Source organism: Ornithodoros turicata, chromosome 2 (genome assembly GCF_037126465.1).
Source record: "Ornithodoros turicata isolate Travis chromosome 2, ASM3712646v1, whole genome shotgun sequence".
NCBI classification, from domain to species: domain Eukaryota; kingdom Metazoa; phylum Arthropoda; class Arachnida; order Ixodida; family Argasidae; genus Ornithodoros; species Ornithodoros turicata.
In genome coordinates, this window is record NC_088202.1 from 132856142 (window position 1) to 132874019 (window position 17878).

The following is a 17878-nucleotide window of genomic DNA, read 5'->3' on the forward strand; positions in this document are numbered from 1 at the left end:
CACGGTGGGAATACACCAGCACACTGATTCCTAAGAAAGATGCGTGCTAATCAACAATGAGGAGCGTTTAAAGAGTAACAAATGCTCCAAATCGAAACGCTTCCCATTGTTTCCTATGGGAGCAGCCGGCGCCATTGGGCCCTCCAACATGGTGGCCGGTTGCCGCACCTCTCTACCACGAGCCCCTCTCCTATGCGCGATCCAGCCTTTATACATAGGGATCAGTGGTGCCGAGTGTTTGTTTCTCATTCACGGAGATGTTACTAGTGAAACTGATGGCTCCCGTATGGTGTTCCTGGAGAGTGGTAATGGTTTACACTGCAAGAAAAAAGGGTGGGAAAAGCTGGTAACTTCTATAGTTACCACCTAGGTCCACACAACGCCTAATAAAAGGTGCAAAAGGGTGGTAAAAGCAATTATCATATATCCAAATTGGCGTACTCCCCCCTCGTTCACCGAATCAGAAGCGGTAACCCTATCATTCGTAGGTAGCAGGTAGAACTTTGCAACCTTTTATGCACAACATATCCGACAACTATTATATACCTCCTACGAGGTGGGTTATTATATTATAATTATGAGCTATTATATACCTCCTACAGTGGGTTCCATTCATGGAGTCAGCTTCGATGTGCAAACCGTAATTCACGTTTGTCGCTAAGACGTGGCCAAAACGAGCAGGACCAGGGAAAGGCATCATTTTCCGTTTAGATTAATGACCAGGAGGTGAGTTCATAATCCTTAACGTTTAGCCGATTCACCAAGCGATTCCCAATGACCTCGCACTCCTATGGAAGCGTTGTCCATCGGCATTAAATGTGGGAGTTCTCGAAATGGAGACTGCTCTTTGTACGTGCCACATCATGGAAACCTAGGAACTTGTAAGAGCTACTACCAGGGCAGTACAGATTATAACTTTACTTGCAACTCACTGTCGACGTGGTAGAAAGGACTGGTGGACACCAGCCAGCAGTATACAGTGGCCAAAGCGACACATTTTCTCTTGTCCTTTTTTTTTTTCGTCACTTTAAAATGGAAACCTGCCAAGTGGCCCAACTACTACTTCATCAAAAGGCACGTCCACGCATGCCATCTAACGAACATTTTGACAGTAGAAGGAGGAGAAGGTCGTCACATAGCGTGTACTGGATACGAACCGGCAAAACGCTGCGAGCTCACAAGGACAAAACACGCCAGAAAACAAAACAAAGCGGCCCTGAAAGGCAATACAACTTAAAGGAGCTCATGCCGATACTGGTGCCACCCGTTCCATGACGTGAAAGCCAATAGGTCGATACTACGCGCCTTAGATTTTACAACAGAGGAAGACGGAAACATACTTCGCGACATCACTGTCAGCGCGTTGAAGTTCAACACGAATAACAGCGGACTAAGACAGATTTTGACAGGTACATGGAACAAGACATGGGAATGAAAGTGACCTGTCTACTGGACGGAGTCCTCTTCTTTTGAAATCAATGTTAATAACAAAGTATGTTGCTTGCTGTGGGCTTGTATTGTGCGTTTTATGCTAACGATAGTATGCGAAACCCCTGCGTTTTGCAAAAGCGAAATCGACTATGACGATCTACGCATTTTTGCGACTTTTTCGTTTTCAGTAATTTGCTGTTTCCGTTGTACTCTAAGCTATGGTGTTTCTGCACGAATGAGGCTTCTGAGCCAAGGATAAGGACATGGATGACCGATTTGCGAATATTATGTGTCAATATAGATCCAGAGCAGCACCCTAGAGAGAGCAGCAACATACAACCATCATTTTGAAGTGTCGGGTTAAACGTGTGTTGCACTTCTCATGCGGATGCAATAAGCCGAGCGCTGCTTAGCCAAATACATTTCTCCACCAAATTTCCGGCGGTGCCTGGAAAGGGGACGCAATGATTATAGCGTACGGCTGTGCTTTATGTCTATGTGTAGCTAATATTACGAAGGTGCGGAAGAGTGCGCTACCTTCATGGTCGACTCACCTGAGCATATTTGTAAACACATTGTTTCTGGGGCGTTCCCTTCCAGCTGTAATGTCAGTGCGCAGAAGAGTTCACGGAGTGAACATCGACTCTGAGCACTTTGCTTGTTGTTTAACGCCAGTTCTACTACAGTGTGTTGTCCGATAAGGTATCCTATTTTTCATATCAATTGCTTGTACACAGACATTAGCGTTAAAACTCAAGTTGGGACTTTAATGCACTTGTGGTTCGTAGGACACAATGGCTTCTGCAAAGAAGGTCAGCCCATTCAGAACAGTGAACGCAGCGGCGATGAGCCCAAAGCGAGGGCTATACGCTGTGTTCTCGAGACCGATGTATGCAAAGCCTGCGAGGACGTAGACGACCGTGCCGACAATAGACAGTAGCCTGCAGAGCAGGGAATAAGGCACGTCGTTGCTTCGAATCGAAAGAGATACGAGCAGTACCAGTCCCGTGATGCTGAAACACCCGTTCACCAAGAGCAGTGCGAGAGCATGCATATTTAGCGTCACCAAGGCCGTGTCGAAACGGAAGTAGGCTGCTCCCAGAAACACAACTGAAAGCAGCGAGAAGCTCACCTGGAAAAATTAGAGACGTGCAACTGGCATCATGCTAGTGTAATAGTTGGCTAAAAAATGCCAAACAGTGTTAAGGATGTGAGAAAACTACCACTAGAAATAGCATGATTAGATCACACATCTGCGCAATTCTGAAGAGCTTGGAAATATTCTCAATGTCCAATCTCTGCATGGTAAGACTGCAGGGTAGCGACATACAACAGTGTAGCCCTCCCGGTATGCCACTCTCAGCAATTACTCGATGGAACTGGAGCGTTGTGTTGTCTACATACAAAACTCTGAAAGGCGATCTAATCCGGGTTAATCCTCGACGTAAAGTTCGAAGTCATAGATCGTCACAGTGCAGAGTTGTAATGCAAAATGGACTCATACGATCGCGATAGCCAAAACCATCACAATATCGATGTCGTCAAGAGCTGTTGCGTCGCTGCTCCCCAGAGGCACAACAGTGAAGTGGCTGTTATTGCAGAACAGCTCAAGACGATCTCAGCGCGTCAATGTTCTGCGTCACGTCTCCGACCGGGAAACGGCGTCTCAACTTCTCTTCGCAACACCGCCATTTCGATCATTTTCACTAGCGAGTGGGATCGCTCGCTTTATATATAGACGACACAATAGAGTGATTGCTAAACACGTCATGTCGACACGGGTACAATTTGAGAGGCCGTTACTCTGATCCTTATACAAGTAAGGAAGCACTGTCTCTTGCATGTCACGTTTTCGGTATTTGAGAGTTCGCTTGAATATTCGCTTTATCCACGTATAGGTTCAGTATATTTATTGTGAGAAACCCAAAGGCCAGAAGGCATTACAGAACGCATTAGAGAAAATACAAAGGAAAATTATAGCAACAATCACAACATTTCTATATCAATCTGGCTGGGAGGCAGACAGTACATACATACTGCCAATGATAAAGGAAGAACTTTAACCGCATACCTGGAGCACTTTAAGACATCCCGTAAAGGTTCTGATATAACGCCCGTACCAGTTCATGGTTCCTGTTGCACTGGATCACCAACGGTAACTTTCTTTTCCTCCAGAACAAATTGCTATCTATTGCATCTTCTCCATACCATCGTGCACTTTAGAAGTCAACAGTGTAACCAACAAAGTACTATATTGTCTACGATATGATACGGTGTTATCATTAAATCGCCTACTGTATTCCACTATTATCAACTACTGCCTGCACTAGAGTGGAGTAGGTAAAGAGTGTAGCACAATTGTCGTTGTCATCACGAGATATTTCAATCTTCCTCGTAGACGTGTCGCGGTCAGGCATGTTTTAGCGAGTCAAAATTTGTTCCACTCGATTACTTATTATGTCGGTATGTATCACGGTTTGCTTCAATAGCCTGCTTCTATAGGCTGGAAATGGTAAAACATGTCCATCCTTGAACAACTTAACAGGGTCCACCCCCGTATGCACCTTACGGGTCGCCACCTGGATACGACGCAGCAGCACAGGGAAATCCTCCATACCCGCCACCGCCGGCTGGATTCCAACCAGGTGTTCTTACGGTATGTAAGACATTAGGGAGTGTTAGGCCGGAAGTTGTTCACGATAACGGTTCGGAAAATATGATAAGCCAATCGCCTTATTCATTTGAACTAGACGAAATCACGTTGCTGAATTTCGATTTGATTTGATTTTATCTCGCCGTTCCGCCATAGCAAGAGCACACACTTTGGACACATGAGCATTTTGGGCACTCAGATCAACAATACCTGCAGGTCAGACTGAACGGATCGAAGGTATCCTTGCTGTGTGGTATAGCATAAAAATCGACGCAAACGTTGAGCATGTGTAGTCCACGTTTAGGTGTATAAATGTTATGATTGCTATGGAAGAGTATGCGTTTACTATTCTGAGAGGAACCACAGCTACATCTGGCTGCGTCATAATGAAGGAAATCCCTTTTCAATCTGCTGCCGTGCCATTGGATAAAGGAACACGGGATAAATATTGACATGGCTCTCACTCACCAATAACTTCAAAGCGCATGTGTGTGTTTTTGTCAGTTTATCGTGTCATTTTGTTTTGAGTTCATCTGCACAGCAGTGCTTCATGGTTGCATCGCTTTCAAAATAAATATTCTTCGAAAACACTCGAAAGAAAGTCAAGCATAAGAAGTGCTAAACGCCGAGCTTAGGAGTTATTATATAAATGTTAGGCGAAAGCAACGTTAAATGTTACGCGTTCTTGTTACTCGCTGGACGAAGTGTTTTATATAAACTATAGAGCATTGTTGCTATATCTGTTGCGTACACATGTGCAGACAGGTCCGCAATATCCAGGGGACGATGGATTCGCTCCGCCGGGGCCTGGCAGCGCCCCGCCCCCAATAGGCTTCCGCTCTCCTGAGCCTGGGTTCATAGGCCAAGATACTTCTCTCGGCCGTTTCGCTCCCTATTCTACACCGCTTCCTCCGGTTGGTCAGCAAGTGAGTCACATGATGCACGTTCTCATGAACCTCCACGGCTTGCTTCATGTAGCAGAGAGCTTTGTGCAAATGGAGGCGTAAGCGTAAAGGTAACGTTCTGATATGGAACTGGCTACACGATGAAGATCATATAACTGTACTTACAGGGTACCTGAGATAATCTTTACATTTGTACTTGCTCCTCCTGTAATTGATTGATGGATGGCAGTTGAGGATTGACGGATGGAACCTGGATGGGCATTGTGAGGCTTGTGCTTGTCCTTTTTATATTTATTGGCATCATCCACTGCAACGTTGCTCCTGTAATATTCCCGCACCTATGGACGTCAAACTTCGCCGATAGCATGAATACGGTTGAGGGAGCAGGCTAGATGGTGAAACATGCTACTGATTGAAACGCCCGAGACACGGGATTGAAAGAGGGGACGACAGTGGAAAAAGGGGAGGCTGTGCTGTGTTGTCCGTTGTTTTTTTATTTTCTATCCCGTGTCTCGGGGGCTGAAAATCAGTTGAATGATTCGTCGATTGGCTTGTTATCTGCTTGAAATTTAGTGGTAAAAACAGAGTGTGTTCCTTATCAAATAAAACAACGTGGACGAGTTTTAACTGCTGAGCTACATGGTGCAATACCGCTCAAAACTCAACTGTCATGGTGTCGCAAGGATGCATATCCCAGGAGCTACCACTAGGGGCTTCCAAAATAACCTGGACTGAGTTAAATTGGGTATCTAAAGTGCCCGTCTAGCTGGCCCGGTTCCAGTTGTTTTTGCGGATAAGATGATCGCCTTCCACGTCAAGACGAGAAGGTGACCCCGTTAGGAATCCGACGCCGGCTGTTGCTGTCTGTGGGTTTTCCAAAGATGCTGCAAGGGAAATGTCAGTACATTCCCTGTGAAGTCGGCCCAGGACACACGATGCTCCAAGCAATAGGACGCCACGCCGACAGGCAGACTGCTGAGCAATAACACGCCACATGCCTCAAACAGGACATCACAGGGTCGTATATATCTCACAGCCGTGCAGTGCCGGGTATTAAAAGGGAGTCTGGTCATTAGCAGGAGCCTAAAAGAGAGGCTCGACCTATCAATCAACTTCAGTGCTGATGTGGGTCGCATTACACCAAAATTTTACCTAAAACCCACAGCAGAAGGAGCTCACGAGTTAAGTAAATTTCAGATGCTGAAGGAACAATTAAGACATACACAGCATTTAAGCTTCACCAACGCCCAAGCAATGAACCGAAAAACGACAATAGACCAAAAAAGATCATAAAAAGCCTGCGTCTTAAAATTTCGTTCATCCTCTGCAATCTGCGTTACTAGCAAAATCGTACCTGTCATGGTCACCACCAGTGATGGCCAGTAGTTAACTACATGTAGTTAAACTACTAGTTAAACTACCTGATTGTAGTTAAAAAGTAGTTATCAACTACTTGCAGAAATGTAGTGGCAACTACTAGTTAAACTACTATTTTAAGTAGTTAACTACAGTAGTTAGGTTACTGAAGGCGCCAACTACTTCTGATTTTGCCGCAAGCTTTACGGCACGATTGTGCTTCCGACTTTTACCTTGAGCTACTTGTTTGATGAGAACGGAGGTGCAGAGTGTACGTGCATGTGTACTAAATCTTCACTTTTAATGCTTGTCTAGTGAAGCCTCATTTGCGGTGAAATAATTCTGCAACTTAGTTTATCGCGTAGGCACAGAGAGAATCCCGCCGCAAGCTTTGTATTTGACGATCGTAGCAATGGCTTGAGCCAAAGTTTATTAGTGCTTGTGATTCATATTTAGGTGTCCAAGAACACTACAAGGGATTGGTGTTGGTGGACAACGTTAAGTAGTTATAGATGTAGTTAAACTACATTGCAGTAGTTAAAAAAGTAGTTTTAACTACTCCCCTGAAAAGTAGTTGAACTACTAGTTAAACTACTCAATCACAAAGTAGTTAGTAGTTATAGTTAAACTACTGTAGAAGTAGTTAGTGGCCATCACTGGTCACCACATAGCTTCATCCACCCAGCAGATAAGAAGAAGAAGCATCTGAAATGACGCTTACCTCTGTTCGTCCGTTCTGTGTGTGTATATGAGTGTGAATGGCAGAAAGTGTAAGTGAGCATGTGCCAGACTGAATGTGTGTCTGTGTCTTTGTGAACGAGGATGTGGTATGTTGACGATGGCTCAATGCCGGCGTTGTGTAACTGGTAGCACACATGACTAGCAATCTGAGAGGTGTGACCGGATTCGAGTCCCTCCACCAACACTCGCTGACTTTTCGTCGACTTTCACACACGTCTTTCAGATCGAGATTTAAGCACCACAATGCCCGGTAGCATACTTCGATCAGCAGGCGGCGGCTACGGGAAAGGGTCCAGTGAAGGCCAAAAGCACACCCTCTTATCGCTTCAGGGCGTTGTTCATGCATGCTTAAAGGAGTCGTGACGTTTCGCCCTGAGGCATGTCGGATAAACTGAAACGACTGTTATGTGCACTGATGGGAACCAGCGTTACGTGCTTTCCGGCGAATGAACGATGACAAGTAGAAAATAAGCATCACGGATACCGTAACTCCCCCGACTCTGGCAACACTGCCACTGACGCAGCGCGAAAGATGTCACGTGCTCATGAGATCCAACAGGAATGGCCGGAGCTCTCGCTCATCCGAGGTCAGTGCTTGACGCGCGCTTCTGTACTGCGGTCTGTATCTCGCGAAGCACAGCACGTAGAAAAACGATTCTTTTCTCCTCAGTACCTACTGTGGGGTCCAGTACAAGGCGTTCCATCATGTAACGAACCACATATACCTCTACAAGTCCTTTAACAGCTGTGTTCGTCCTGCTGTTTTTCACAGGCGTCTTAAGTACTGGGTCATTCCACGCCGAACGATCCAATGATCCTGTTGGATCCCTGGCAGGTCGGTTCTCCAAAAAATATAATGGATACCCGTGCTGTCGGTAGGCATGTCTCGTATTCCTACCGAAAAATATAGAACCGTTCAATGGGAAGGGTCCAAGGCACAGGTTTATGGCTCAGGATGAGGGTAGTCAGGTTCGAACTATGTGCCAAAATTCATTTTTAAGTATCTTTCGTCCGTCAAAATGGCTGTGCTCGGCACTCTCTCTTGCGTGGTTGAGCTTTTTCTGAGATACTTTGCAGATAAGGAAGAAAGCTATAAAAATTAGTGGCGGCGGCCGGTGGCCCACGTAACAAGAAACCGTGTTTTGAAGGGCGTCCGCCCAGTAGATTTTGCTACATTAAATGTGAAACGTGACAGTTTTGTCAAGGTTGGACGTTTTCTCTCAAGTATTTGAAAATTCAAAGTGAAGCTGTATTCCAAATCGTATACGTTGTTCCGGCAGTTCGCAGTAGTTCCAAAAGTAATTCGAAATGTATTACAAATTGCTTCCAAATATATTTGAATTACATTACTTGTAATGAATTTGTTCAAAACTGGCCTCAAGCACTTCAAAACAGTGTTTTTTTTATCTATATGCACACTTTTATTTCTCCCGTATTAGGTATTAACTCCAGCCTATGGCGGGGAACGCCCTTCTACGTACGGGACGACATATTCTGCTTCGGGCAATCAATATGGCACATCTTTTGCACCAGGATCAGCGTCACTGAGACCTGTGAGTATCGCTCTATGAACAAAAAATGAGAAAGAAGCCATCATATTCGCAGGAAGGCTGAATCTCATTTTTTTTCTCTCGTCTGATAGTGCATACGCTCTTATGATTTTCCAAAATTTTCATGCGAAGCGCAAATGCCGGTTGCCGGTTACACGTGACATGTTGATGAAATCTCGCTGACTAACGCCTTTTACCGTTCTGTCAGAACGCTCACTAGTGAATGACCATGCTGCCCTCTAAACGGTTCAAGGTATGACAGGCTCAATTCAGCCTATCTTACCATGACGGAACGTAGAGAAAGGAATGGATAGTAGAATGAAATACATGCTCGCACTCTTGTCCTGCTCATGAGACTCTTTCAGAAGCTTTTACCTGCGTAGATTTGCCAAGTAAGCCACATTTCGGAACACAGAATTACAGAAAATAGCCTACGTAAATTGGGGATGATAATTTCGACAATAAGAAGTGCCTTATGTTCTACCGTCTCAAAATCGGGACCGCGCGGACTCCATGCCCTTTCCACGAATGGCTGATGACAAATAATTTTGTTTGTTATTTCCAAGTACTGGACACATGCCGACCCTTCCAGGTGTGGCACATGTAATATGTGTTTAATGAGTATAAGGGAGGCAGAAGAAAGTTTCGGTATCATGGTCATGTGTTCCTATAGTTTTCGCGAACTTAATGTGACTTTCACTTTTCCGTAGAGCACATCACAGTCGGGATTGGGTGGAGTACAACCCGGTCCGTATGGGACGGGATATTCTGCACCTGGAAGCCAATATAATTACCAACCTTCAGCTCCAAGCGGTGCGTCACTGCGACAGGTAACGGCTTCTCTAATTATTAGGATGAAACAAATTAATAAGATCAGCAACAATATAATATAAGGCTGAAGTCGGACATAAACCCCTGGTACACATGAAGCAGGGAAGTAAGACGTTGTGAGTTAGGAAAAGAAAAATACGTTGATCGAAGACTGTTGTGCATACAATGACGAGAGAACTGGTGAGAAAGAAGAGAGTGAGACGTCTACACCACCTGGAATCAAATGTCTAAAAACGGTGCAATATTTATGTTCCGTCACATAGGCAGAATGCAGCGTAAAGTATGCCCATACTTACTGCCAAGACATATTATTTCACATTGATCTTGATCTAGAGATGATGCGCACTAAGACAACAACAATAACAACTATATTTCGAGATCATGAATGGGGAGTGTTATTGGCTTAGCTTATCAAAGTTGGTGAAATTAAGGAAGACCATCAGATCAATCTGCCCGATTAACAAGTAACTAAAAGGAACAACAAGGAACAATCTCCTTCGCCGCTATCTCGTTTTTTTTTTCCTCTGTGTTTTACGCCTTTCCAATTATGAAAACTAGTGTTAGCTATAGCGGAGAAATAGTCCGCCGCTACACATACTTGCCGCTACCAAATTAAAATGTAGAGCGATCCTTACTCCGCTACTGGAAAAAATAGCGAATACGGTAGCGCCGCTACTGGTAGCGCCGCTATGTACAATCTCTGCCGTTTTCTAAACAGGTGTTTTTGTGCAACTACGTCTTCGCCGTTGCTTCAATTAACGTAAAGTTAATTTGCCCAAGTTTTTTGCTAAGTTGTTAAAGGGAATGTTAGGACTCTCTCTCATCATAAATTGCACGTCCGCAGAAAGTCTCAAATATACTATCCATCACTTTATGTGTGATATCTGCCAGAGATTACCGGCATGACTGGCTCCCAAAATGATCGTTTCTTCTTCCGTGGGACACCATATATGCAAAAATGCCATTCATGGATGTGAACATTGAGTTCTAGCAGCCACACTGAGGCCTTGACACGCGTGGAAACCAGGACTGCGATTTAGGAAGTATGTCCGTCCATAATGTGAACACGATTATCTTTTACGACAACCGCAAAATGGATATTATATTGTATTTTTATAAATTAATATTACATGTCCGACTGAAACTGACTTTCATCTTTCATCAGGCACCACCTGCTGACTATGGTGGGGTGCGTCCTTCTACATACGGAACGGGATATTCTGCTACGAGCACTCAATATGGGACACCTTCTGCAGGGCCGGCGTCACTGAGACCAGTGAGTGTATGCTGAATGGTAGAAAAAAGCACGGCATTTCGCAGTCATAGTTGTCCCTTTTGACAGTTCCGATAGGTCTCCGACTCAGTGCCGCAGCGACTGCGCATGCTCCGGCTGAGTAGGAGAGGCTTTCGCGTACAAAAAGCTATCGCGCTGCCACTCATTTTTGATTTATCGGGAACCTTTCGTGTGTGCCTCCGTCACTCGAAAAGTTTGAAAGCAAGATGGCGGACGTGTGCCCGTGCTGTTGTGACAGGATAAAAGCTTAACCTGTTACCTTTTCCAATACCAACCTTCGCCCTAGTCGCATGAAACAGCAAAAATATATTTAATGCCACCCAGGGGCGTTTTAAAGCCTAAACAGTAGTTCACCTTGTGTAAAAGCTTGACGACAGATACCGCTCTAGGTCGCGCTGGACTGAAGTCACTGGAAAGTAGCAACATCCTCTGAACTTTGCCGCCGCGACCTTGGAGCACCAATGGTGGCCGTAGCGCACGAACACGTGCAGCAGCCGCCATTTTGCTCCATGGTCGAAGCGGAAATGGGAAAGCACGGCGTTACTTTCCCGAATCCAGTGACTTTACGCTGTAGGGAGTCGTGTATGCCTTATCCGAGGGTTTTCACGCCGCCAGCTAAACCATGGAAATGGAAAGTCACCGAAATACTTCCCGAATGATGAGTCATTTCCCTTTTTCGGGGCTGTTATTGGTGGGAACACGATCCGTTGCGCGCACTATATCTCCCTAATAGCGAGTTTCTGTAGAACAGGAGGTATTCACGATAGACGTTCTGAAAACATGATAAACCAATCACCCTGCTTCTTTGCAGCGGGTGACACCACATTGTAACTCTTGGGTTTGATAACTTCCTTTATCGTATCGTTTCCGTAGAGTTCTTCTGATGTACAGGTCCCGATAAAAGTTTGCGGAACACGCGAACGGCGTATTTTCTCCTCGGTACGACACCCTAGCGGCAAGCGGAAGCTGACGAAATCAGGCCAGTTCACTGCCCCAGAGGGGTGGACGACTGCGCTCTTAGCGACACACTGTGGTAGTTTAGGTATGACTACTCTTGTACGTGCCCGCGAAGTGAGTTGGATTTAACTGTTGTGTTCGCCAACAACACGTGACTCAACGATTGTGAAGACTGGAGCGCGCCGCTGTCATCGTGATAACAAGGACCAATCATGGTGGCAACGCTGTACGGTGTATTGCTTTTATTGGAAAGCCGCGACACGTAGACAAGCGAAAACAGAGAACTTGTAAACAATTGCTTTATTATGAAACTCGGTGGTGACCAGCTGATAAACAATCGACGCTGACATTGATAATTGATTGACTGATAAACAATTAACGTTGGGTCACGTGTTGTTGGCGAGCGCAACAGCTAAATCCAACTCACTTCGTGGGCACATACATGAGTAGTCAAACCGAAACTACCGCAGTGTGTCGCTGAGAGCGCAGTCGTCTACCCCTCTGAGGCAGTGAACTGGCCTGATTTCGCCAGAGCTTGCGCTTGCCGCTAGGGTGTCGTACCGAGGGAAATACACAGCTCGCGTGTTCCGTAAAATTTTGTCGGGACCTGTATTAACACTCGCCGTAGTCACGACAGCGACCCTGTGAAGATTTCTTTGGGTGCTGTCCGTCGACGCAGAGAGTACAATAGGACGATGTTGTATGTCCTCTTGAGAAGCTCAGTTGAGTTACTTCGGTTGCATAGGCATGTGTTTGAAGAGTAGCTTGTCCACTATTCTCGTTCGAGATTCTGAGATAGATTAAAATGTTAGAACTGTGTTATCTTGCAGCGGCGAAGTGTGCTTATATGTACTGAAAGAAACCGTACGCCTTGCAGGCAGTACCGGGGCAAACGGGCATGCAATACGCTGGTGGGACGTCAGCAGGGTATAACGCTGGCAGCCAGAGCAACATACGGGGAGGACCTCCGCAGCAGAGAGGCCCGTACCAACAGCGACAATAGAATGCATACGTGTATATCTCATAGTAAACTAGTAAGTAATTTTGTAGCTAGCGACATTCCGATACGCGTAAAGTATTTCACAGCAACATAAAATGTGTCGAGCACTGTGCAGCGTGCCTTTTGTGAGTATTGGAGATGGAATATTTGGAATATTCGAAGACATCAATTAAATTATTTTGCCTCACGACGCAGCCAACGTGTTCTGGCTTTAGAACTGCTTCATCTTCACAACAGCCTCGGGAGGGGGGGTTCGAGCGGTCTGCCAGCTTCGTCTACTATGTATGACGTATCGCTTGCAATCCTTCGTATCACATACACACTTTTAGCAACCGTGCGTCTATCACTGGGACCGTGGTGTTATGGGAGGTCAGTAAATCACAGAAGAAGGAACTCAGGAGTTAAGTAAATTTCAGATGCTGAAGAAACAATTAAGACAAACAGAGCATTTAAGCTTCACCAACGCCCAAGCAATGAACCGAAAGACGAAAATAGACAAAAAAAGATCATAAAAGGCCTGCGTCTTAAAATTTCGTTCATGCTCTGCAATCTGCGTTACTAGCAAAATCGTACCTGTCATGGTTACCACACACAACAGATAAGAAGAAGAAGCATCGAAAATGACGCTTACTCCCGTTCGTTCGTTCTGTTTGTCAATGTGAGTGTGCATGGCAGAAAGTGAAAGTGAGATCAGTGTTTCAGATCGACATTTAAGCACCACAATGCCCGGTAGGATACTTCGACCCATAGGCGGCAGCTACGGAAAAGGGTCCAGTGGAGGCTAAAATCACACCCTCTTATCGCTTCAGGACGTTGTTCATGCAGGCTTAAAGCAGTCGTGACGCTTCGCCCTGAGGCAGGTCGGATGAACTGAAACGACGGATATGTGCACTGATGTGAACCAGCGTTACGTTTTTTCCGGCGAATGAGCGGTGACAAGTAGAAAATAAGCATCACGAATACCGTAACTCCCCCGACTCTGGCAACACTGCCACTGACGCAGCGCGAAAGATAGCACGTGCTCATGAGATCCAATAGGAATGGCCAAGCTCTCGCTCATTCGAGGTCAGTGCTTGACGCGCGCTTCTGTACTGCGGTCTGTATCTCGTGAAGCACAGCACGTAGAAAAACGTTTCTTTTCTTCTCAGTACCTACTGTGGGGTCCAGTACAAGGCGTTCCGTCATGTAATGAACCGCATATACCTCTACAAGCCTTTTAACAGCTGTGTTCGTCGTGCTGTTTTTCACAGGCGTCTTAAGTACTGGGTCATTCCACGCCGCATGATCCAATGATCCTGTTCGATCCCTGGCATCCCCCCAAAATATAATAGATACCCGTGCTGTCGGTAGGCATGTCTCGTATTCCTACAGAAAAATATAGAACCATGAACGAGCTACGCGTGAAAGTTTACGGGAAACACGATAGAAGTTTAATGGGAAGGGTCCAAGGCACAGGCTTATGGCTCAGGGTGAACTGGACTCAGGAGGATGAACTGTACTGGACTCAGGAGGATGGCTGGACATCAATGTAATTATTTTGCCTCACGACGCAGCCAACGTGTTCTGGCTTTAGAACTGATTCATCTTCACAACAGCTTCGGGGGGGGGGGGGGAGATGTAGGGGTTCGAGCGGTATGCCAGCTTCAGCTACTTTTTATGACGTATCGCTTGAAATCCTTCGTATTACATACACACTTTTAGCAACCGTGCTAATGGACATGCCTTGATCGCGCCTACTTGCGGAGTGCACAAGATCAACCATACCGAATGATCATATCTGAGACCACCTCAACTAATTTGTGACATTTGTTCTAAAACATACTGTAATATTGTGACTTACCGATATACGTCCGTTGTCATGATCTACCGACACAACAACATGCCTGTTTTGTCTTCTTCAAGCTCTCAATGCCACCCGTATGTTGCTACTCTACAAGCTATTGCTGTTTGGTGATAATCGTTTTAGCCGGTTGTAAAGCAGGCTCAATCCCAGAAAAGGAGCGAAAGCGTCTGAACTATGAAAATAAAGCTGTTGAACTGCACTGTTGTGGCTTGAAGCATTCGAAGATGCACGTTCTGTTCCCTGCATGCTAGAGTTCCATTTGTCACAGTTCCACGCTGTTGAGCGGTGTGTAATACCTAGTATGACGCTAATTTCACAGCCCAGCATCATGATGCTACACTGTTCCTTGAAGCACTACTAGTAGCTCGAGGAACTTGCCATATGCAGGTGTCAGTCATATCCAGTGAGGAGCAATGCTCAATTCAACTGTCAATACCGCGTAGCATTTCACTCCGTGTGTATTATCTTCTATAACGCCTCCTCTTACGTTCCAGGCCTCTTGCAGAGAACTGACTTGACTCGAATGGACAAACCAAGCAACGCCCAAGCTGGATTCCTTTGAGACCGCTATCCGACTCTCATCAACTTCATCCTGTCCTGTCGGGCTAGGAGATGCGTCGCGGCTCATATTATCTGCGCAAAAATTGTTCGAACATGCGGTCTGTACACAAGTCATAGGCGACAACATATCTTTCTTTCGTAATCCGATCATTGTCGATGAATGAGTTTTTCAACAAAGGGCTATCGTTTCTCCAATACAAATGCAATAACTGAAAGAAATCCAATTTCAGGTGTATAGAAAAACATCGCCCAATGCTCCTTAAAGGGATCGCGATACTTTGTCCTAGGTTATACCGAATAAACGTGAAAGATAATTATTTGAATCAGTGTGAACTTCCGTACCAAGTTTTACGGCGAAGAGGGTAACGGACACGTAGAAAACGGCCACCGCGAATACGACATCTGCGAAAACATCTGACTTCACTGCGGGCATCTTCGCCAGTGAGGCGGTTGTGGGAGAGGACACGTGCATATGAGGACCAATGTGAGTGACAGTAGCCCTCGCTCGTCTGAGGTAGTGCTTCGCGCATCCGTGGGTTCAGGGATTTGTATCTCCCTAAGAATGACACGTAATTTGTTTCGTTCTGTGCTCCGTAGTCTGTAGTGCAGCGCGCATGATGTAGTAGTCCACTATCACAGCCACTTCAAGAAGACCGCTGATAAGTCATACGGCGTTATGGACAATACCGATCATTTGGAAAGTGCATGCGCTCACCGGAGTCTCCAAATCATCCCCAGGCGTCGAAGCTGACAGTATAGGCGACACTTGTTTAGTACATGGCTACACCCAAGCGCCGCGTTCCTCATCGAACATACGTAACAAAATATGTTGGAGAGGCTGTGAAATTGGTGAGCGCATGTCCTGGCGACCTGAATAAGTGCCTCGTTGGGCCGTAATGCAGGCTGCTGGAATGAAGTGTGGGGTTTGAACCCTGCCGCTGTCGTGCTTCCTCGACGACTTCCTGGTATCAATATTTTTCAGCGAGGGACGCTTCACTACTGCGTTCTGTCCCTGCGTGCGCTTCCATTGGCTTGGTTGCTCTCAGTCAGGTTCAGCAACCGCCGCCTGTCTCATTGAATGTGTAATGGATACGTCGAAAAGGGGAAAAAAAAAAGAGAAACACTGTCAAGGAGCCCGCGAAGAGGGAATCACACACGTAACATGAAAAACGGTAAGGAGCAACTAAGATTTATTTGAACAAGAACTTTCGTGCAAGAGACTGCACTTCTTCAGGTTACACAACTAAGTGCGACACAAGTATATATACCAGGAGAACAGATACAATAAAACAGGTTTCCAGAACTAAGTAAACAACCAGACAGTAATACAATGCATCACGTGAACAACCGTCACATAAGAATCAGGAAAGAGAAAGTGTACGGGTAAATGAGACATTCGGAGAATTGTGGTTCAAAAGATTTGGTGGTGAAAAAACGGGGGCACAGGTGGATGTCTAGCCGCGTACGAGGAGAACACAGCTTTTGTTGAACTGCGTGGGAAGGTCGGGGTGACCTTATGGGCTGAAGGGAAAATGGAGGTAAGAATGCTAAGAACAGAAGGTGAATGAAGTAGCTTAGCTGGATGATGGGTTGAACAACTGCAGAGGACCGCCATGAACGTTTAGTCGCCGTGGTTTTAAAGAAGAAAATTTAGAAATGAAGAAGGACTCGCGATTTTTGCGTTTGCAATCGGTGGTGTAGCCAGGTTCCAGAATTGCAATAGACAGGTCCATGTCGTGCCCGGGAAGATTAAAATGTATAGCAACGGGAGTAGGGCGATTATTGACAATGTCGGATGTCGGATGTAATGGTGAGGGAGGACGAGTGCAGAGTGTGGAGAGTGATGAGTCAGAGTCGTCCCCGTTAGAAGGAAGACCTTCGGGAGCTGTTGTAGGGCGTCGTTCGTCGTAGCAATGAAGAAGATGACAGTTAGATAACACCGACCAAAAACCACTAAACGGCGTGTTGTTCGAGTCGAGTTATTATACTGGGCTCGCATACTGACCTCCGCCGACTGAACGAGTGTAGTACTTGGCTGGTCGACGGCACATTTAAAGCAGTACCTCGAATATGCTCCCAGTTATGGATCACCCACGGCATGTACAGAAATCGCGTTGTGCCGTTTCTGCATTGCTTGCTGCCGGACTAGCGCGAACACACGTACACGCGTTGCTTACAGAAGGCTGTGGAGTGTATCACGGCATTTTCGCCTCTGGTTGTTAGTGTTGTCGTAACGAGCTTTGAAAAAGCCGAGGAAAATGCTGTACGGATGGTCCTTTCCAAATACGGAGATCCACGAATGTCTTTGTCATTTCGCCCAAATCATTTGGCGGCGGCTACAGTCACTTGTCCTTCAGCGACTCTATGGAGAAGACGCAGACTACAACCAAAGAAATTCATCACTCTGAAGTTCTGTGACGTCCGCGACGTTCAGCCGCGGTACAGCATGTAACCTGACGAGCTATTACGGAGTTTTGGACGAAACAGAGAAAACGAGGACCTTCTGGAGTAGTTCGAGAACACCTTCCTCGTACCACAAACAACGTGGAAAGCTGGGAGAACGCATTTCAAAGCAGCATGGGCGCTGCGCACCCCACATCCTTACAAGCATCTGGAAGCGCTCATTCGAGAGTCAGCGCAATGCAGTGGCTGTAAAACTGATTCTCGGCGATGAGGCACCTCTCTACTACAGGGAGAAGTACAGACATTATGACGAACTCCTACAACGTTTTATAAGGAAGTATGAGGTCCGCGAT

At 46.0% G+C, this 17878-nt stretch overlaps 1 protein-coding gene and 1 long non-coding RNA gene across 2 annotated transcripts; one reads left to right on the forward strand and one right to left on the reverse strand.

Moving 5' to 3' along the window:
• Positions 1-2177: 2177 nt before the first annotated feature.
• Positions 2178-3585, reverse strand: LOC135386166 (uncharacterized). Its single transcript, XR_010420623.1, has 2 exons — positions 3503-3585; positions 2178-2563 (listed from the first exon to the last, which is right to left on the reverse strand). It is a non-coding gene; the product is annotated as an uncharacterized LOC135386166 (long non-coding RNA).
• A 203-nt stretch (positions 3586-3788) lies between these two features.
• LOC135386164 (spidroin-2-like) lies at positions 3789-15439 on the forward strand. Its single transcript, XM_064615932.1, has 8 exons — positions 3789-3894; positions 3977-4087; positions 4846-5010; positions 8526-8639; positions 9347-9466; positions 10633-10743; positions 12596-12752; positions 15056-15439. Exons 1-7 carry the CDS (start codon positions 3889-3891, stop codon positions 12719-12721), a joined length of 753 nt encoding a protein of 250 aa, XP_064472002.1. The 5' UTR covers positions 3789-3888; the 3' UTR covers positions 12722-12752; positions 15056-15439.
• The last annotated feature ends 2439 nt before the right edge of the window (positions 15440-17878 follow it).